A 23,927-nucleotide genomic window follows, 5' to 3' on the forward strand; every position below is an offset into this window, starting at 1 on the left:
TTCTAACGAAATGTTACTTACTCTTGGGGCCTTGTTTCAACTTAAGTCTTTCAGTGCTCTGTCAAATTCTTCATGCAGTGCCACAGCACCCATTTCATCTTCATCTAGGTCCTCTTCAGTTTCCATAATATTTCCCTAAAATACATCACCCTTGTATACACCACCTACATATTCTTTCCACTTTTCTGCATTCCCTTCTTTGCCTGGGACTGGTTTTCCACCTGCGCTCTTGATATTCATACAAGTGGTTCTATCATCTCCAAAGGTCTCTCTTTAATTTTTCTGTACGCAGTATCTATCTTACCCCTAGTGAAATATGCCTCTACATCCTTGCACTTTTCCTCGAGCCATCCTTGCTTAGGCATTCTACACTTCATGTCAATCTCATTTTTGAGACATTTGTATTCCTTTTCGCCTGCTTCATTTCATGCATTTTTATATTTTCTCCTTTCAGCAAATAAATTCAGTATCACTTCTGTTACCCCAGGATTTCTACTAGCCCTCACCTTTTTACCTACTTGACCCTCTGCTGCCTTCAATATTTCATCTCTCAAAGCTACCCATACTTCTTCTCCTCCTCTATTTCTTTCCCCTGTTCTTGCCAATCATTCCCTAATGCTCTCTCTGAAACACTCTGGTTCTTTCAGTTTATCCAGGTCCCACCTCCATTCTCACTTTTTTGCAGTTTCTTCAGTTTTAATCTACAATTCATAACCAATAAATTGTGGTCTGTGTCCACATCCATACCTTGAAATTTCTTACAATTTAAAATCAGGTTCCTAAAGCTGTCTTACCATTATATAATCCATCTGAAACCTTCCAGTCTCTCCACGCCTCTTCCACATATACAACCTTCTTTCATGATTCTTAAACCAAGTGTTAGCTATGATTAGGTTATGCTCTGTGCAAAATTCTACCAGGCAGCTTCCTCTTTCATTCTCTACCCCCCAGTCCATATTCACCTACTACTTTTCCTGCTCTTCCTTTTCCTACTATCGAATTCCATTCCCCCTACTATTCTGGGTTAAATCAGACTCTGGCACAGAACTAGATGAATTAATGCTGCCACAAAAATTGGTCATTTGCCAAATAGCATTATAAGTCTGACAGAGAGCCAACCAACATTTAAATAAGTAACAAATAAAACTTAATTATATTGCGTAAAGAAGACTTTATATTACACTGACAGATTCTACATCATCACGAAATGTTGCATTCATGGTCTATAGAACAAGTATCAATATAATGTAATGTAATGTGGCCAAAGAAACTGGAAGAGTTGGAAAACTAAAGCTAAGTAGACAGGAAGGTGTCAGGGATGACATAAGGTGAACTGGGATTCAGAATTGGAGAAAATCAGCACCAAACAGGAAAGAAAAGAATAATCTGCTTCACAATGCCAAGGCTTAGAAATGGCTGTTGTGCAACTGATCATTTTTTTCATACTTGAGTTTACATTAATGTATTGCTCAACACAGTTAATACATCACTGACATTAGGAAGCTATGCAGCTACTCCCTTACATTACTGGAAAACAGACAGCCATGGTCACACATCTGTTGGTTTTTTTTAAAGCTGTTTGCCATCAGTGCATCTTGCAGCTACTGATGATTATTCAAGTCCTGTATCATCATCTGAATGATGAAAAGACTGCTTGCATCAGAATGAGCTACAAATAAATTTCTTCCACCAAGAAGTAAGGACCACAATTTGCATTTAAAAATGAAGTATAAACCAATTTTTAAGAATGAGTCACTCTTCACAAACTGTAAAATAGAATATTTATTCTGACGATCAATTTACTGCTCACTGCCACATAAGCAAACACACCCAAAAAAATATAATCATGGGAACACTATTTTTGTAACTCTGAACTTGTTGGACTGAGATACATGATTGGAGCTGTGCTGAAATTCATCTGTACGTTAAACAGGTCTGCTGAAATTCATCTGTATGTTAAACAGGTCAGCATATCTAATGGAATGCAGATACCTGTCAGCTAATATGAGGTATGAAGTATGCTTATTTTTTTCAGTTATTTCATTTAGTACGTAACCACCTGTTCTCAAATTTCAAATTTGGCTGACAGACTTCTAAACAGTTGTAAATATAAATGGACATGATTTTTAGAAACTGTCTAGAAATTATCTTAAATTTTAATTTCAACATTATCTTAGTATTTCTTCTGCTACCTCAAATACAAACTTATCAGTGTCCCCTAAATTTAGATGAATTCCCTATAAAAACTACTCTTTACACACAATGCGTTAACACTGATTTATTGCTACGAAACTGTAAGCAAACATCTCTATCGGACTATCACCATAGTCTATATAACAGTACATTATTAATTGAAAACTGTTGTACCGTTCATACAGGTATCCTCTGAAATCGATTACTTCCTCCCAAGAATTACAGCATACAACTAGTGGGGTCAAATAATGTGTACATAAAGTGCTCATGGAACCCTTGTCTCATAAGAGGTAAACAAGAAAGGAAACAGACATGTAAAAGTAAGCCATCATAAATTTATTCATCACAAATGGGAAATTCATATAATCCCATGAGTCATCACGATCAATGCTTCTTGCAGTAAAATGCTATCAGCTACAAGCATTAAAACTCTTGGGATTCAAATTGTCAGCAGATGTAATTTAAAGTCATAACATATTTTCAAATACTGTCCCACATTGCACGAAAATTTACAGCCATTTAATTCTACGAACAAAGTGTTCATAATTTTCATATTGGTTGGGGTAAAAATAATGTACAAATAACATTTTACTTGCTAAACATACTCTGAAAATTGCTTAAATTATGGAAGATGTATATTACATTGATGAGTGTCTCAGTCTCCTCCCTGTTCTGTAGAAACGCGCGCGCGCACACACACACACACACACACACACACACACACGCACACGCACACATGCGCGCACGCACGCACACACACACACACACACACACACACACACACACACACACACACACACACATTTGTGTTACCAAAACACATGTGAGAGACAATAAATACTTCCTAGCTTTGTAAAAAAATTTCACAATTGCGTATGTTCCCTGGGGTGATGTACTGGAAGTATTAGCAGACTATTCTTTTACATAATGACAACAAAACAATCAGTATGTCTTACATATGTCTATGATTAAATGCAAGACATTGCCACATTGCAGCATATAGTGAAGGACTATAAACACCTAACATTTCTGTCAATGTTGATAGATAAATCTGAAGTAATTCAAGAGGCTAAAGCAGCTAAGTTTTAATGTGAGTACAAAAGTGAATTGCTGCAGTTGAGGTGACAGTCTCTAGCAACACAGCAGAAACTAAAGCCTGTTCTGACAACATCACATTCTAGTACCATACATAAAAGAATACCAAGCACACAAAGACTGATTTGTGTTATCATATCAAATAAACTCTTCAGGTTCTCTTGGAGCATCCAAGTCTCGGTAATGAATTACTGGACGATATTCACCACCACCCCTGACAAGAAAAAAATCTGATTAGAACATTTAACTGGTAGTGATGAGTCAGAAATTTATGTTTAAAATCTTTCACACAAATACATACTTAAACACAAAACAACAAAAATAGCAATCCGTCCTGAGGGGAAAATATTCATCCATTCCAAATAAACATTCTATACACACCATGCAAAATGGTTCACAGATCATTTCAATAAAGGTTCAAGAGCTGGAGGATTACATATGTCTGACATTAATTTACTAAGGAAGTTAACTAAAATAACAAACGTGTTTTATTATCCTTAAGCATCTGACATGTTAAATTTGTCTATACAAAACAATACCATTCTATTTTTTTATTAACAAATTTATGTAACATCATTAGAACTGTAAGAAATAACAAACTGTGACAAGATATGCCCATTATTAGGCTTATGTAGATTGTACAACATAACTGTAATACTTCAAACAAACAAACAAACAAACAGAGAACATGCCCTAAACTGCAGACAATGCAAAATTTTTGAACTATATGATGAATTCAGTACAAATTGAGCCCCCAGTTACTACAACAATTCTGTCAGACATTTAGGTCCAAATGAATTATTTTGGTCACAGAAAGCAGAAAGTCAGCTTGCACCTAACAATGAAGTGGTGCATACCATGTCACAACATACATATAGTAAATGTCTCAATACAAACCACAATTTATACTTCTTTATAGCTTTAGTAACAATAATATATTCAAGAAAAAGTGTTAACATTTCTAATTTCTGCCACCAGCAAATAAAATATGCACAAAGGGTGTGCATGTCATTATGTAAAAATAAATTATAATCAGAAGATCTCTGGAACCTCTGGCACATCTACATCTTTATAAGAAACTATTGGACGAGCAGATTCAATAGGCGGGGACCTGAAAACCAAAATAAACAAACAAAAAAAAAGTCTAGCCCTCATCCGACCATATGACAATTTGGTGTAATAAAAATTAATATGTTTGAGTATTGCAAAGTAATTACAACACACTTAAACTATAATACTGCTTATTCTGACAAACGGTGATCTTTACCAACAGTACAGATACTATATGCACGGATACTAGGATGGGAAACAAATGTCACATGTTCTGCAGACAATAAAAAGGGTTATAATTCCGCTTATTGTAAATACACACATCAAAAAATAGTTTTTCATCACCTCAGTTCCAAGAGTTGCAGAACCTGTGCAGAAAATTGGAATAGAGATCAACGTAAACATCATTTCCTCCCTTTTTACTGCTCATGAAAACCACACATTGCATGTTGTACGACCATACAGCGAGACCTTCAGAGGTGGTGTTCCTGATTTCTGTACACACCGGTATCCCAGGCATGTTCGATAGGGTTTATGTCTGGCGAACATACTGGCCACTCTAGTTGAGTGATGTCATTATCATGGAGGGAACCATGCACAGTATGTGCATGACAGGGGTGTGAATTGTCCGTGAAGATGAACGCCTCGCCAATATGCTGCCTGTACGGTTCCATTATCGGTTGCAGAATGGCATTCACGTATCGTACAGCCATTACAACGCCTTCCATGACCACCACCAACATACGTCGGCCCCACATAACACTACCCCAAAACAGCAGGGAACCTTCACCTTGCTGCACTCGCTGGACAGGGTTGCCTTCAAACATGTCTCCGACGATTGTCTGGTTGAAGGCATATGCGGCACTTATCTATGAAGATAACATGATGCCAATCCTGAACGGTCCATTGGGCATGATACTGGGCCCATCTGTACCATGCTGCATAGTGGCGTGGTTGCAAAGATGGACATCACCCTGGACGTTGGCAGTAAAGTTGCGCATCATGCAGCCTATTGCGTACAGTTTGAGTCGTAACATGACGTCCTGTGGCTGCACAAAAAGCATTATTCAACATGGTGGTGTTGCTGTCATGGTTCCTCCAAACCATAATCTGTAGGCAATGGTCATCCACTGCAGTAGTAGCCCTTGGGCGGCCTGAGGGAGGCATGTCATTGACAGTTCCTGTCTCGCTGCATCTCCTCCATGCCCGAACAACATCGCTTTGTTTCACTCTGAAACACCTGTACACTTCCCTTGTTGATAGCCCTTCCTGGTACAAAGTAACAATGCATACACGATTGAGCTGCGGTATTGACCGTCTGGGCATGGTTGAACTACAGACAACACAAACTGTGTACCTCCTTCCTGGTGGAATGACTGGAACTAATCGGCTGTTGGACCCCCCGTCTAATAGGTGGTTGTTTACATCTTTGGGCAGGTTTAGTGGCATCTCTGAACAGTCAAAGGGATTGTGTCTGTGATACAATATCCACAATCAACGTCTATTTTCAGAAGTGCTGGGAACCGAGGTGATGTATAACTTTTTCTAATGTGTGTATGTCCACATAATGAAACTGTTTTCCCAGTAATTTTCCACTTTCAAACTTATATTTTTTTGGCATTTCTTGCAGTTTTACATCTAATTTTCTTAGTAATTTCTCTTCCCTACCCAAAACAACTGTTTGTTTCACTCTGTAGCCTGCTGTGTTCACCACTTCATTAGTAGGAATTTTCAATAACTTCAGTTTTCAGTTGACAACAGAAGTAGTTTTACCACAAGGTAATGTACAATATTTCTTTCTACAGCAGGTAGAACGAATGAAACAAAAAGTCCACAGATATTTTACAATCTCATGTGATTTAATTCCTGCCCCATTCTCAAACAACAGAAAACCTAAGTATACATGACTGCAATGGGACAAAAATTATTTCATCTACTGAGGAGTGACGGTTAAAAAATTAACACCTAATTTTTTCTCCTACAGCTGCTAAATCTGCTAAGGTATTCAGAGATACAATGCATTCCATCAATAGATGAGACAGATAACTTGGGCATCAACAACAAGATACAGGAAAATCAATAAGGCTACTGTAGTTTCCCAAACGAAGCTATAAATTATGTATCACTCCTCCCACTTCTGAATCCACAAAGAGAAGTTGCACTAGCTTTCCTGCATCTCTGAGGGTTTACTCAATATAAAGGATGATTAAAATTATTTATGTAAATGATCATGTCATTTCTCCATTCCATTTATGTTATTTATAAAAGTAAAAATTGTTTTCAAGTTCTGTTTAATCATATACTGGTCTTCTTGCAACTTTTCCGTTATTGGTAGCTCTTATACATCAATAAACAGAGGTCAGTAGTGGCAAAAGAATACAATGAAACTAGAGAACTAAGGCAAGCAATGTCGACGATAAATTTTAGAGTGCAAATAAAATTTAATCATTTGCATTCCAACAACGCTTTCCAGTCTGTTAGTATGCCTGAAGTAAATGTTTTGTATGTCACAGAGGATCATAAGTAACAAACGGATGACAACAGTGTTACATGCTGACACATTAAGTGGAGAAATATATTCTTTGAATAAGAAATTTTTTAACTTAAACTAAATATTAATTTGATTTTATCTATATTTTGCAGCTTCAAACTTGACTGTATTCAATACACTGGAAATACGAATTAAAAAATACCTTCAGTCACAACTTTTCATGTTTTATTAAATACACAATGCATTTTTGACTCTGTGGGTCAGGTGTAATTTGTCTTAATACAAGTTCTATTTCTTCTCTTGAAAGAGGTGAAATGCATATTCCTCTCATGAAAAGGTTTAATGTTAGGTTATGAATTTTCTAAGTTGAACGCGGAAAATATGTGCAAAATAGTGGGAAAGATGAACAGTGTAAACTTACCACATAATCCAAGAAAATATTTATATTTTTACATTTTAATAGCTTATGGAGGAGAGAGAGAGAGAGAGAGAGAGAGAGAGAGAGAGAGAGAGAGAGAGAGAGAGGGGGGGGGGGGGGGGCAGTGTCAAATCCATCTCAAATGAAAATAAGTGCTGCTATGAAGTAAAAAAATTAATAAAAATGGAATGAAATGATTGTACAGCATTATTAACCAGGGGACCCCATCTGGGCCTTTGGTTCACTGGTGCAGGTCTTTCTGAGTTGATTATACCATTTTATGAGATGCAATTGTTAGGACACCACAAATACCCAGTCCTGACGAAAAGAAACTCTCTGACCTGGTCAGGAATCAAACCCAGGACCCCGTGATATAGAGGCAGCAACACTTACTACAAGACCACAAGCTGCAGATTATTAAATTATATATAGCAATAATTTTTCCAGTGCATACACTCAGTTTTTCACAAAAGCACCACAAACTTGTAGGAGTTGCCTAGAACTTAAGCAATGTAATCTTCTCCCTGCCCCACTTTCATTTTTATTTATGAGTCTAAAATTACACACCAACCAATTCACAGATAAAAAGGTACCATCTTATAAGTGGCTGTAAAAGAAGCTTTATACTGTGTTATAGAAATTGAGGAATACTCTACTAATATCAAACAATGATTAGAAAAGTGTAGTAGCTACCTTACCTGCCGCGACTGTATCCTCCCCGGTTTGGTCTAGCATACCCTTGGTTGTAGCCCTGATTATAACCATATCCAAAGCCGTGGCCTCCATAACCAGCGTGACGACCCCCATAATTATACTGGTAACTGCAAAAAAAATTTTCAACATAAAACTGTCTGTATAAACAAACAGCAGAATAGCAATGAATTAAATGATGAGTGATAATATTACTATGTTTTTAAAGAGTTCTTTGGGTAGCGCAATTGCAACTGTACAAGTCTATTTTCATAAAATGAAAGATAGTGCAACAGTTGTTGAACCAATATTTTATTGTTTATGGCCAGTTTCAGAATAATAAAATTTCACCTTCTGGCATACACTGTAATGATGGGAACAACGTATTACCATTACGACCAAGCAGTCATTCAAAAATGGAAAATTAACAACAAATTGATGACCAGGCATTACCCACATTAAGCGTGAAAGAACTAAGGGTGTCTTCCACCATATGTTGTCTGTGGAATGAAACTTCTGTGTCTATTTTATAAAATAGGGAACATAAAACGTTACCGAGATGAAAAGCTCTGTTAGAAAATGATTATTTGCAGTAACACAAAACACTCTAGAAATGTTACAGTGAGGAAAAGGACCACACAATATGCGAAAGAACCTTAAGTAGGATCCCGACAGAACCACCATCTTGCTCATCATGCTGTACTAACGGGAAAACCACAAACAGACGACAGTGAGAGACCTGCGAGAGCACATGCCACATATGGGGCAAACAACATTGTTGAGTGCAGCTATGGCAGGTGGAAGGTTTAAAACCATGAGGAGGAAAACAAACAGAAGAGTATGGATACTCTAAACACTACAGAGAAAGAGAACCTATATATCAAGGTAAAAACCACATGAGTGCGCTACCACCACATTTATCAGTTTTACAGAAAAAAATCAGAAAGTTAACAAAATCACAGTTAAAATATGAAATACTCCAAAACAGATGAAACACTCGAAAACCTAATTTAGGCGGTAAAGTGAACTAGCTAAAATATTTATATGGTACACATCTGTATGATCGTTAATAGTTTCACAAAGGAAGGAGTGGTGACTTTTTAGAATTTCTCTCTGTTCCTTAGTACATTAAGTATGTGACCTTTGCCCACAATGTGCAAAACTACCAAATTATTGCAAACCTGCTGATTATCAATCAAAAGTATTGTCAAAGCTAACCTGGATTGATCAACATTGTTGTTGTTGTCTTCAGTCCCGAGACTGGTTTGATGCCTGCTACTCTATCCTGTGCAAGCCTCTTCATCTCCAAGTAGCAACTGCAACCTACATCCTTCTGGATCTGTTTACTGTATTTATCTCTTGGTCTCCTTTATGATTTTTACCCCCCATGCTTTCCTCTAGTACTAAATTGGTGATCCTTCAATGTCTCAGTATGTGTCACCCCTTCTTCTAGTCAGGTTGTGTCACAAGTATCTTTTCTCCCCAATTCAATTCAGTACCTTTTCATTATTTATGTGATCTGCCCATCTAATCTTCGGCATTCTTCTGTAGCACCACATTTCAAAAGCTTCTATTCTCTTCTTGTCTAAACTGTTAACCATCCGTGTTTTGCTTCCCTGCATGGCTACACTCCATATAAATACTTTCAGGAAAGACTTGACACACGTAAATTTACATTTGATGTTAACAAATCTCTTTATTTCAGAAATACTTTTCTTGCCATTGCTAGTCTACATTTTATATCTTCTCTACTTTGGTTATCACCTTAGGTTTCTCATTTCATAATCTAATTCCCTCAGCATCACCTGATTTAATTCGACTACGTTCCATTATCCTCTTTTGCTTCTGTTGATGTTCATCTTATATCCTCCTTTCAAGACCATTTCCATTCCGTTCAATTGCTCTTTCAAGTCCTTTGCCGTCTCCAGCAGAATTACAATGTCATGAGCATATCTCAGTTTTTTTATTTCTTCTCCCTGGACTTCAATTCCTACTCCAAATTTTTCTTTTGTTTCCTTTACTGCTTGCTCAATAGTGAATTACATTGAGGATAGGGTACAACCCTGTACAGACTGTAAACAGCCTTTCACTTCCTGTGTTTTACCGTTGCCCCCTTTAGAACATGAAAAAAAAAAAAAAAAGAGTATTCCAGTCAACATTGCCAGAAGCTTTCTCTAGGTCTGCAAATGCAATAAATGTAGGTTTACCTTTCCTTAACCTATCTTCTATGAGAAATCGTATTGTCAGTACTGCCTCGTGTCTTCCTACATTTCTCCGGAATCCAAACAGATCTTCCCCAAAGTCACCTTCTCTGTAAACTCTGCTTTCAGTTCATTAGTGACTAGTTTGGAGAACTTTCTACACTGTGATGTATTGGCATACAGGATGTTTATGGTTACAGAATCTGAAGTCGCAAGACAAACTGATATTCTTGATAATTTCTTTAGTTATAAACCAATGTGTAGTTATACTTGCTGTAAGTGTAAAGTGTCTAAAGGTGGTACGGTTGTTTGTTTGTTTTTGAGGAAGTTCCATTTTGTAGACAATACGACTTCGTAAAATGGTATACAGGGTGTCCCTGGAGAAATGGTTGATATTTAGCAATATTACAAGAATGATCTTTCAAAGCAAGAGAATCGAGTAGACATGGGCTCTAAAATGCATACCTTAAGGGCTATAAGCACCATTTTATCTTTGATAGTAAGTAAAGCAATCATCACCCTGAATATTGTTTTGAACATCATGGTGCTTTACTAGGCATAGTCCTGTTGGAGATCATATGCCACTGCCTTCCTTTGACCTTTGAACTGACGTACCCAGTAAGTTATAGGGGGACCTACAGTTTAGCATGGATTCCCCATTGTACAACTTGGCATTTTTCACATCAAACAAATACTGCTGGAGGTGAATGACGTGGTATGTGACAGATAAAGATCCTAGGATTAATTGAGGATCCAACCCAAGACCTTTGGATACATTACCACTTCTCAAAATATGCAAAGCAAAGAGCTTGCAGTGGTAATATTACTTTGGGTGGAGAACCCCTCAAAGTGGCAGACAGTTTCACTTATTTAGGGAGTCAAATATCTAGTCATGGAAGAATAACCAACAAAATTAATAGGAGGTTACAGAAGGGAGGCAATTTCAACCGAACAACAAAACACCCGATTTGGAATAAAGAAGTTTCAGAAAAAGCAAAACTTCTTATGTATATTGCCACCTATGGAGGAGAAACATGGACAATGACAGAAAGGGACTAGAGCAGACTGCAAGCAAGGGAAAGGAAATTTCTCAGAGCAGTTACGGAAAAACAAGAATGGACAGAGTAAGGAATGTAGATGTTAGAAAGGACCTTAAACATTTAAGTATGAGTGAGTGAGTGAGTGAGAGAGAGAGAGAGAGAGAGAGATTGGACATGTTAAGAGGATCCAAGAACATGGTGGAAAATGGGAGTGAGAATATCTGTGGAAAGGAGAGGTGTGACATGGCAGCAAGTGGAGGAAGAAAAGTGGTGGGAGGACTGGGCCAAATGGAGACGACTCTTCAGCACCCAGACCTAGTAGTAGCTGGAGCGGGATCCAAATATAGATAGATACTTCTCAAACGCGACTCAACTGCACATGCACAAGAGCCCGCCCGCAACTGCTCAAACAAATCCAAAGTGAACAGTTGTGATGTCGCGCTCATCGGAGACAATTTGTTGTTAGGGAGCATTGCATGGTCTTCGTAAAGCCTTTGACACACTTATCAAAATGTGGTCATCCCTATGGGCTAGTACTAGGTCTTCAAGGGACATATTAATATTCTCAACAAGAAGGTATATCCACACACAGCTGATACACAAGGACTCTGACATTCTGAGACTGCTGCAGTTAAATGTATACAGCAAATGTAGGTAAAACCTACTCAATCAGCAATTCTGCACTCTGGCAACACACTACTACAGCACTTGTGACATTATATTACCCAAATCTGTACATAAATTAGAGTTTCAAGATCACCTACACCTACACAGATGTGCGGTAGCCTGCACACTAAATCTACATATAATTATGAAAGTTAAGTGTTTGGGTAATATTTACATCCCAACTTTTTTTTAATCTAAAAGCATTCAAGGTAGACCAAACGCTGATACTATTTTCATTGTTTGCATTGGCTAAGAATGACTAACCGTGTTGCCCAGACTTCTATGACACTAGTAAAATACCGGCAGGTAATCTGCTGATCAATGCCCTTTTACATGATAAGTGGTTATCTATTCCTACTGATGAACAATCAAACAATAATATTATTTCTTTAATAATGCTGTAAGTACATCAATAAGTATACCCAATCTTCAAAGAGCATAAGAAGCAAGAATTGTTAATTTAAAAGTATAGCAAATATGATGTCAATAAAGACCGAGCACAGTGTCAGTTGAATAAGGCTCCCGGAAGGCATACACCTTGGTCACACCATAGGACTTATTTTCATATTTGTCTTAAATTAGAAGTATAGTATGACACGTGCTGAATTGCAGATCCAGTTTCAATGAATCCATCATTGTTCTGTTGACATAACAACCCTGTTCAATTGCAGTATTTGCTGCCCACAAACCAGTATGTGATAAAACTTCAACTGCCCATTACATCTATTAAAGAACTCACTGAGGAACATACGGAGCAGGTGCAGGAAAGCCTTCTCTGCTATCCGCTCCTGAATCCTTTCTCCCCTGTCGATTCCCTGGATGTTCTGGCAGTTGTGGTCTCTTTGGATCTCTTAAGTAGTTGTTAAAATATTCAACCTGGAACACAGAGGTGAATTAAAAATTCCTCTATAGAAATAAGAATACAGCTGAAAGAGTGCCAAGTGTTACACAAAGGTCACTTATATTTATTATTACAGTACATGATTTCCTTAACAAAAAATTCGTATTTCTTAACAGAATGGAATGTCTTCAGTGAGTAACAAAAGTTTCACAATTGTCCAAAACCCTGTTTCAATGATGATCACAAATAATCTGAAACAGGATTACTTGAACAGGAAACCAAAAGAATTCTCAGGTGTCATGTTGAGAACAAACATAAATAATAAACAGCAAGAAAAATTGAAATGCTGACCAACCAGTTTACATGATAATCAGATAGAGTTTTTGCTGAACAATAGCGGTTCAGAGCTTGATGAACAAATGTGCTCAAGGTGAAGCCCCTGATGTTGATGCTGTATCAGAAATCCCTCGGTCTCAAGCTATCAATCTGCCTCTTTCATATGGGCAGTGGATAGATGATGACAGTACAGCTCCACAGCCTCCAATTTCTGAAGAATTATGCCAAATTCAAATTGACCAGAACCTGTTTGTGTTTGATTGTTTCACCAACTTTTTTGATGAAGCACAAAGAGAGACAAAGCTACAAGTGGATTACTGTGAAACTCAGAGAACTGAAGATTTTTGATGTGGTTTTACATTTGTGCTTTGTTAGTGAACTGAAAATGACTGATTCTCTACTGCAGACGTTCTCTGCAGAGAAGTTTTAACCAAGAGATTGTTTTCTGTCAATTTGTGAATGTTTCACCTCATAGATAATGTGACTTTTTATTAAAAATATCAAGATGGGCACAACCATATTCACAAAGTGAGACCCATCTTTTCACATATTCATGACAAAAAGCAAAACGACATGCAAACCGAGAGAAAATCTCCCTATAGATGAAAGAATTTGCCTTTTTTGTGGCAAACTAGTTTCAAAGATGATACAAAACATAAGCCAAACAAATAAGGCATAAAAATTTTTATGTTATGTGAAAGTGATGGTAGATAAATTATGAAATGTGAAATATATTCTGGTAGTCAGGCAAATGCTAATAAAAGCACTCTGCGTGTAGTAAACAGGCAAGAGTGAAATTTCCTATGGTAAAAGCCATATTCTATACATGGATCACTTTTTACCTAGCCCTGATCTACTCTAGCTTTTATGGAAAAGCAAAACTAAAGCAGTGGGTTCAGTTATAAATACAGAAAAGTAGTAGTTAAAAATGTAGTAGCCCATGTGCTTACAAAATAAACATTCGTTTGTTGTTTGTGAAATGGAAAAATACCAGGGATGTATTTATTTCGACAGCAAAACACAAAATGACTGCTGACTGCATCCAATGTCAGTGTCACAACAAAGTTATGAATGATAGAACCACATGACCAACTAATCGGCTACTACTAATTCGAGAGGAGGCAAATACAGTGGTTGGTGAAAGTTAGTTGGTTTTTATGAAGATGGTTGTAAATTCGTATGTTTTATATAAAAGTACAGACCTACTAATAAACAGATTGTTTAGTTCATTACTGAATTGGCAGAGACTATACTGAACAAAGGTAGACTACTTGAATATACGTTCACTCAAAACAGTTCATCTGTATATAGAATCAGTGGAAGACTCCCAGAACTGATTAAGTGCTTGAAAAAAGTCAAAATAACCTCCGAGGAGATATCAAGTTTGCACAGAAAGTGACAAGAAGAGTTATAAGGTACTATTGTGAAGAATGTGATGTACGAGTAAGTTTTCCAGAAAACAGGGCCAAAAGTTACTAAGTAATTTTAAATAAAGAAAACCACATTTTCAAACAATTTCATTTTTTATACAAACAAATTCTAAACTGATCTTTCTGTACAAAAGTAAAGGGCGAAAAAGCTTTTGTTGTTGTGGAAACACATTTTCATTTCAATACAAAAAAATAGTCACTGGTGTAAGTCGATGTTTCTTTGCAGCATTTCATAGAAAAATTGCCCCCCTTTCAACTGCAATAAAATAATAAAGACCTGTACAGTAGAGTCTGCTGCACAAAATTTAAAAAAACTGAAAAAGTACAGCATCAGCCAGCTGAATGGCACACTAGCCACGCAACCATAAAAGTGTTAAGCAGACCACTGTAATAATTCGGTTGCCCAGTTCTCAGGAGAACATTATAAGAAAATTTCACAGAATTACAAGGAAGTTGAACTTTCATATGGCAAAGAAATTTTGATGTATGAAAACTATTGGCTACTTTTTTACCAAAACAACTGAAAAACATACATTTAACCAGCACAGTCTCAGGCGTGCTCTCACATAATTCTACAATTTATTAAATATTAAAATGCTGCTTCTTCTAAGACTCCACCACATTTTAAAAAAAAATTATAACCAAAGAAAATATAATGAGCAAAAATTACCTCCTTCTTCACTTCTTCAACTTTTTCTGCGTGCTTGTTGAAAATGTGCTTCCTAACAAATTCTGGTCCTTTAAACTTTTTACCGGACAGCGGACATAACCATTTATCTTTGGCTAATTCTTGAGTATTTGCCTGTATAAATTTCTCAACTTCACTGGTATACAATTAAGGAAGAGATACAGGAGTACACATGAATGCAATAGAGATGCTACAAATGAAAACAGTATAAGGAAAAACCATGTAGTGTGTATTTCAGTTCATCACAATTAATTTATTAACACTGTTACTTGCTCTAACTTAATTTATTTGTGTGTAAATCTGAAGGGAATGAGAACTGTTTACACTGAATTAGGTGTACCAAACTGATGGTTGACAGAGGCAATGGAGAGCAATGTCAACAATGAATAATAGCTGAGGCACAATACTTACTAATAAGGTCTGCATTAATTTATAAAGTAGGTATTACACCTGGATCAGAATACCAAAGTGATTAACAGTGAAACACAATTGAAAGTGGAAGGGGCAATGCGACAGGTCACTGCTACATGTGCACGAAAATGGCTGCTGCAGCAAGAGCTTTGCACTGCTTTGTTGGATTTAACTTCACACTCCTTGTTAATGTGCACTATTGAATGCACCTGGCAGTACTGTAGTAACCAAATCACTTTGGGCATTCTTGTGGGTAACATGATACTAACGTTTCCTTGTTATTCGTGTATCTCAGAAAAAGGAGCAGGACATGTGCTGTCTTTTGGCATAGTCTGTATGACTCCTGTTTATTTGGTGTACCTTGTAAGAAAGCACTGCTCCAATGGATGTGAATTATTCATGTGAATAGAATTAACAACATTAAAATTATAAACTGCTTAAACAGGTATCATCACTGTACTGTATACTTAGTATGTTGACTTATACAGAGGAGAACTATTATTATTGAAGCACTGCAGAGGCTGGTCACTCAAAATACAAGCCACATCTTCAAACAATGAAGAAACTTAAATTACACCAAGGGGTAAATGCCGCTCAGTTTAGTAACTTCCTTTCTCAACACATTTGTTATCTTTGCTACGGTACATCCAAGAATCACTAGAATTGCCTTGCACTTCCCAGGCTTTCATATATATTCTCTGTGTGATGTACAACACACACCACTTTTCTAGTGTTATTTGTGCCATTGGTTCCTCAAACTACTTTTGAATTTTGGCCGCAGTAAAGCTTTCCTTTGTTGCCATGCAAAGCTTGTTCTAAGCCTACAAAATTTTGATAGCATTGGAATGGCAGTATTACAGTGGAATCCTCACAACCCTGTGACCTTGCTTCCTTTGTCACCTCATCAAAGGCATACTGTTTAAACTGAGACTTACTTTGTTAAACAAGTTACACGAGCTCCACTGGACACAAATCATCTCGAATTTGCACATTTTAACTGTTCAACAGTGTCGATTTACCTCATTGTCATCATTGTGGTATATTCTTTGATAACTTATCAGTATGTGGCTTTATCGATAGCAGGGACAGATGACTGATTAGCATTTACCAATAGTTTTTAAGAATCTCTTGTGATTCATCTCAACAGACGCAAGTTTTTCTCGGCTTGTAAACTGGGTCACAGTTTGGTACAAAACCAGTAGTAGTTACAATGTGTAAGAATCATTCTTGCACTCACGCACAGGAATACCAGTACTTCCATGTGTATTGTTGTCTCCCCAGTATTTTCTGACTGAATGACCAGCATTTATCCAAGTTTCGTCCAGGCACACAATGGCTTCAAAATGCATCTTAAAAATGAGAATATAACACAGGAAAGTCACATCTTTCCATTATAATTTTGCTTTGATCAATGTTTTTTAACATGAAACTGAGTGCTCTAACGCTTGTAAGAAAGAAGTCCTCTTACCACCAAATAATTCTGCATTATGAAAAGGGACACATTTTTTTAATGGTTGGCTGATCTTTTCTCTCACAATACCAACATATACAGGGTGCCCACGAGGAGTCCTCAATATTCGGGGATATAAAAGGAATGCTCATTTTGAGGGAAAAAAAACCACCTCAAATGCACAAATGCTGCTTTCTGAATGGTTTCTGAGATAAAACACATTTAATGTACATTTGTTTATGGGCTACTGGTATGCACATATGTGCCTTATCCAACCAACCTCTTTGATGTTTTATTCCAACTGAAGCTACCTCGTTGCTCTCAACCTCAATATGTCTTTCTACCATTAACAAATAGTTCACTGAATGTGTAGTTGTCCACGGTGTGATGCGCATGAGGTAGAGCGAAGGATAGAACTTATCAGAGAAGCACCTGTTAACTGTGTTTCTACACACACTGACTAAAATGCCACACAGCTACACTAATTATTCATATGCATATGGTGGATGTTTGTGGCTTCTGCAAAGGTGCTACTGCTGATAACCAAGAATACCATCGGCACTTTCCAACACATCAAATTCCTTATCAATATTTACCACAGTTTTCAGCACATCGCATGAAACAGGTATTCTTCACGTTTCTATTTCCCTTTTGGACACACAGATCAACAACCTGTGCAGGAACAACACACTGTCAAAATGGTGCGGCATGGCCCTACTACCAGCACACAGTGACTTTCTGCACCAATTAATGTCCCATAAACAAGTGTACTGTGAACAGTACATGCGGAAGACTTGTGCCCGTTTCACATACAATGTGTCAACACTGTTCACATTGATGAAAATGCTGACAATGCCACATAACTTGAATTTTGTCATTGGTTAAATGACAATCATCATTTGCTTCTATTAATATTATTCACTGATGAAACCGTGTTTACATGGAATAAAATCGACAACACACATAATAATCATTGATGGCACAGGAAAATCCACACTCTACGGGGGGAGGGGGACCACTTTCCAAGTTCATTTTTTGATCAAAGTTTGATGTGGCATGATCAATAATACATTGACAGGTTCAGTCATTTTAGAAGAGCAAATGACGCGGCAAAATTACTTGCATTTCTAGGAAAATTTATTTACTGAACAGCTTGAGGAAGTTCCTTCGGCCATGTGGACTGCAATATACTTTCTGCATGATGGAGCCCCTCCGCATGTTACCAGATGTGAGGTAACATCTCAACAGCACTTAGCACAATGACTGAACTGGTCATTGTAGGGCAATTAACTGGTGACCACGACCATTGGACCTTACACTGTTAAGATTTTGGTTTCAGGGGCTGGACGAAGTCTGCGTAGTACAAATGAAAGGTGAATATGTGTGATTAACTGCTAGATTACATCACAGACACTACTGTCCTCATTAAGGAATGTACACAGGCATTCATACAAGCAAACACATCATCATCTCCCAAGAGTGCACAAATGTACTGAAGCGATGGTAGGATATTCAAACAATTATTCTGAACTGCACAACAGCTGTAATGCGAGGTGTACAACAATTCCTAGACACGAATGTCTTAAAAATACATGTTTTTCAATTGATACCTTGTAAAATGCATGGCTGCCAACTATTATGTTTGATCACTTTAGTTACAGAACTATGGGAAGTTACTAAAAAATCACAAAAAAGGACATTTTACAATTTGATGTTTTAAAAAAGTGGAAAAGGTACTGTTTAAATTTCACTACTCATATGATTTTGAAATGTTTTACAGGTTGTAAAAATTTACTTTCCAAGTACGTAGTAAACTGCCTATGAATGATTTTGTTGCCACGGCTTACCAAAATGGGTTATGTTGAGAGATGAAAATTTTTCCTTCTCTGCATTTCAGTTTAAAGGACACAAAGAAAACTGCTTTCCAACCAAATGACATCACAAATTTCAAGGCATTTGTCTGTAAGCTGTAGTGGTTCTTCTAACCAGGTGACATCAAAAGGTGCGCAGTTCACCTATTTATCCCTTCTTAATAACATGCACCACACTGACACTTTTATAGTAATGGCCACGTCCTTGAATTTTTTTACAACTGTCCCGGGGGTTAATTATTATAGACCAATGAAATTTTCAGTAATTTTGTGACATTATCTGCATACAATGGTTTTATTCATAGTTTCAGGAATCAAAAACACTATGTTTATAGTATTAGTTGTTAAGAATTTATTTTGTAGTTTTGTCAAAAATGTGATGAATTACACTTTTTTTGTTCCTTCGGCTATTGTAAACAGTTCAAGTAAAGACAAACCTCACACAAACGACAATACGAAATTAAACAGTGTAAATGATATTTAGAGCAAAGAAAAATGGGTAGAAGCTTTGCAGATGTTCCAAGTACCAGTAAACATGGATTTACTTATCTCGTCAATTGTAGTAAGAAGTGGTCTTTTTTGCGTGTGTTAAACACACAAGATACGTCACACAAATGTGCCAGCAATATTTTAAATAATGACATTAATGTCTGGTCTTTTTGGGCTCGAAAGTCTTCTAAGTGGCTAGTCCTCTCAATGTGTTGAGTTTTAAATGAGAGTCAAATGCTCTGTGATTTAACAAATTCATTGCACATTCGCTCAGATAACATAATCTTGCGTAAAAGGAAATTTAATTTGGAAATAATGCTTTTCAAAGCACCATTCACAATATTTTCCCACGGCCTGTTAGAAATGCTTCGTTTCAGCAGTTGCCAGAGTGCCAGAACACAGGCACTAATGCGCGTGGCCAGCTACAATGACGGAGGAAGCACATATGTTCATACATATTTGGCATTAAGAGATCTTACATGATGTCATAAAAGAACTAGGATGCTCCAAGAGCAATGGAATTTCCTACACCATACTAAAATGCACAATTCAGCTTAAAATGCACATTCATATGTCCAGATTCACAATGAAGTAAGCCCCATCCTGATATTAAGATTTCAGTGTGGTTTTCGGGATGCAAATTTTCTTGGAGTACCAGTACTGTATAATCTAATGCTTGGTTCTTCATTATGGCATACTGCCACACGTGCCAGATGATGAAAAGGAACACTTGAAATTCAGTGAACAGTCGAAACTAGACAATAGTGCAGAATGAAACACTTTGTTTCTAATAAATTTACTGCCTCTGGGGAAAAAGTTAATAAAAGCCACATTTATTTAGCAAACCGACAAAAATAACTTCATTGTTCTACAAGGTGATTGACTACCAACAACATGGAAATAAATTAAAATCAGAAAACTGAAACTAATAAGAAATGTTAGCCTTCCATAATTATGTGAAGGTATTTTATTCACTTGATAGCTCCCAACCAAAGAAATCTGTTATTTTTCATTCGATATGAGAAGTGTAAACAAAAAGGAAACAGAAAAATCACTAAATGGAAACACGGCTTATGTGGACACTAATCCCCTCCCCACTACAACCCAGATAGCTATGTGCATGTGGCAATCTGGCAGCTTTGGCTTGACAGAAAATTTTTTCTGGGTAGCATCTGGCTGCTTGTTGCCACTGCTGATACAGCTAACAGCCCCACTTCAAGTAGCCGGAAGCAGGAGAAGGTACTGCCCATACACAAATAAACTGCACATGTTTGTGAGCCCATGGGCAACTGCTCAAACGAACTTAATGTAAACAGTTGTGACATTACGCTCGTTGGCAGCAGTTTATTGTTATGAAGTATTGCATAGCCTTCACCCTAAAGCCTTTGAAACATTTTCCTGTTTATTAGTTCTTACCAGTCAAACTTACAAAAATTAACTGAAGGCTAAAATATTGAAAATTTTCCGGAATTCTAAAAAATTCCCCACATTTCTCCTGGATGTCCCAGGCCCTATACACCGGGTAGCATCACTGATATTAAAGTTGTTAGTGTCCAATTACCCATTATTTACTTTAAAGATAAACAGAGAAAGATGTGCACCATAATACTACTCTTGTGGAATCAAGTTTAAATACTGATGAGGGAATTTTTAATCTCTTGAGTGAGGAACTGCTAGGAGAAGAAATTTCTTGGAAAAATTGCATTTCATTGCAAATGTACAATGATGGGGCATATAAAAGGAGTCATTTCAGAAAGTTCAACAACATACAAGAATACGAACCTGTTCCTGCCTCTTGCTTCATTTAGCTCCATAAACAGGTGTGAAAAGCCTTGAATATTTTGATGTTGAAGATTTTGAAATGGACATTTACTACTTTTGCCAACAAAGCTCAAAAAAGTCTACTTTTTAAACTTTGTCAAAATACATATAGCAATAAACCCCATAAAATACTGAAGTATGTTTGTATAAGATGACCCTCTTCACTCCAATCAACAGAAAGAATAATTGAACAATGGGAACCTCTGGTAAAATTTTTCAATGAGAAATCTTCAAACAATATAAACAACTCTCACTTATGTAGAGTACAGCCTATTCTAAATAATCCAGTTACTAAACTCTAAATTCTTTTCTTGCTTAACACTCTTTTGTTATTTACCAAAGCAAATGCATCCCTTCCAAAAGAAGAGCCAGTAATTCATAAACTTCATAGCACACTAGTTAGTAGTTAACTGATTTACATATTTGATTGTGGGATTTATCACACCTTCCGCAGTACCTACTTCTGGTTGTCAGCTGGAACTAAAACTTCAAACAAATAAATATTACACATGAGATGAAGATATTGTCAGTGGTGTAGACACTAGAAGCTACATTTGCCATACCAAGTTTTGAAAATCTGTTATGAAGATAACAGATCTTTTAGTTACACCAAAGAAAAATTTTCAATAGATGATGACTTCTTAGAAAAACATTAAAGTCACAGTCACTGAATCTAGACAAAGTAAATCTTTTTCATAAGTTGTCAAGTTGAATAAGCTATTTCCTGACATCCTAACTGATTACAGAAAAAAGAAACTTTAGAATTGGAGTTTTCAAGATTCCAATTTGATGACTTTCGAACAGTGGAAGAAGAGAGGGCTGATATTGCACGAGGTAAAATATCTGCTACATTCAATGCATTATATATTAAAAAGAGTGTCACCGACCAAACTTACATTTGCATCACTGATTGTTACTCCCAGTACTGCTGCCTGTGGGACTGCTTTGGAGATCAGCAAAATGAACAATTTGTTTTCAGGAAGAGCATGTTACCAAAATAATTCTCCAAAGGATCAGATTAGTGCTGCGAAGAGTGCAACAAGAGTATCACTCGAGACAAACAAAGAGGAGACTGTTGATGGGGAAGGGTTGTGAATATAAATAATTTAAGACAGGCCTCTCATTTAATTCTGTAAGTAAATTTTGTTCTCATATTTTCCCTCACTTTCATTAATATTTTGTAGTATGTATGTTTACTGATTTTGCAGTATTTGAAAATTATAGTAATGTTTCTAAAGCACCCTTGATTTTTACTAATTTTTAGCCTTTTTCACTTTAAATGATTTTTCCATTCACATGTTTTAATTCCTGGAAAATCATCTTTATTTAGTCAGAAAGTATCTGAAATATAGTGTTTTGAAAACCTAATCAGATTTGTAATTTTTAAAATTTTGTGACCCCCTCGTCAACAGACGAAGTCGGCCTGCACGCTTTTGTGCTGTACATGTTCCTTCACGTTTCCACCTATCACATTGGAAACAGTGGACCTAGGGGTGTTTAGGAGTGTGGAAATCTCATGTATAGACTTTTGACACAAGTGACACCCTATCACCTGACCATGTTCGAAGTCTGTGAGTTCCGCAGAGCACCCTATTCTGTGCTCTCATGATGTCTAATGACTACTGAGGTCGCCGATAAGGAGTACTTGGCAGTATGTGGCACCACAGTGCACCTAATATGAAAATGGTATGTTTTTGGGAGTCCAGACCATCACACAGGAATTCCAAACTACATCAGGATCCACTGCAAGTACAATGACAGTTAGGCGAGAGGTGAGAAAACTTGGATTTCATGGTCGTGCGGCTGCTCATAAGCTGGATGGCGACTGCATCTTTCAACAAGATCGTGCATCTGTTCATAGTGCAAGTCCTATGATGGAGACGTTACACGACAGTTACATCCCTGTAATGGACTGGCCTGCACAGAGTTCTGACCTGAATCCTACAGAACACGTTTGGGATGTTTTGAAATGCCCACCTCGTGCCAGGCCTCAACAAACGACATCGATACCTCTCTCAGTGCAGCACTCTGTGAAGATTGGGCTGCGATTTCCCAAGAAACCTTACAGAACCTGACTGAACAAGTCTGCGAGAGTGGAAGCTGTCATCAAGGCTGAGGGTGGGCCAACACCATAGTGAATTCCAGCATTACCAATGGAGGGCGCAACAAACTGGTAAGTCATTTTCAACCAGGTGTCCAGATACTTTTGATCACATAGTGTAGAGGTGCTGTGAAGGTGACAAGGAATTAGGCTGTCGATTTGTTGATCGCAGTAGCACTGAGTCGATGTTTATGGATGTGTTGGTTACAGGAGAATTTCAATTGTAGTGAGAACTCTTTATGAGAATGTGTTTGTGCTTGTGCAACTTGCAAAATATTTGTAACAAAGAAGAATATGAGTGCTAGTGCTCATCGTTCCACTTGCAACAACTTAAACTCTCCTTCAGGTTCCTGCCTTACCTCGCACTCACTCAGATATCACCACATATTTGGAAACAAAGTTCTAAATATTTAAAAGAACAAAAAAGTATGAATTTACCGCTGCTCATTTAAGTTTCAGCAATTAAAGGTGTCCTCTGTGACTTGTGCCTAACCATACACTCAGAAACTGCCACAAATTCGGATACAAACAGTGAAGTATTTGTAACAAGGAAGAATATAAATTTTACTGCTATGAGTGAAACAAGCAGCAATATAAGCCATCCTCTTCGGTTCCTGCCTAACGACACACTCGGAAATCACCACC

General features: G+C 37.2%; 1 protein-coding gene across 9 annotated transcripts in view; it reads right to left on the bottom strand.

Annotated features, from left to right (window-relative positions):
* Positions 1-2,508: 2,508 nt before the first annotated feature.
* The window catches only part of LOC124805641 (serrate RNA effector molecule homolog), a 207,106-nt gene continuing 185,687 nt past the window's right edge, over positions 2,509-23,927 (bottom strand). For 2 of the 9 annotated variants that reach the window (XM_047266260.1, XM_047266210.1), the window contains 4 exons: positions 15,122-15,275; positions 12,584-12,720; positions 7,946-8,068; positions 3,888-4,399 (listed from right to left, as the gene is read on the bottom strand). In XM_047266260.1, coding sequence (XP_047122216.1) covers positions 4,321-4,399; positions 7,946-8,068; positions 12,584-12,720; positions 15,122-15,275 — 493 coding nt within the window. In that variant the 3' untranslated portion in view covers positions 3,888-4,320. Of the gene's footprint in view, positions 3,503-3,885; positions 4,400-7,940; positions 8,069-12,583; positions 12,721-15,121; positions 15,276-23,927 lie in introns of those variants that run through there. The other 7 variants (XM_047266240.1, XM_047266225.1, XM_047266253.1 and 4 more) reach the window with 7 other exon arrangements.

Source organism: Schistocerca piceifrons, chromosome 1 (assembly GCF_021461385.2).
Source record: "Schistocerca piceifrons isolate TAMUIC-IGC-003096 chromosome 1, iqSchPice1.1, whole genome shotgun sequence".
Lineage (NCBI taxonomy): Eukaryota > Metazoa > Arthropoda > Insecta > Orthoptera > Acrididae > Schistocerca > Schistocerca piceifrons.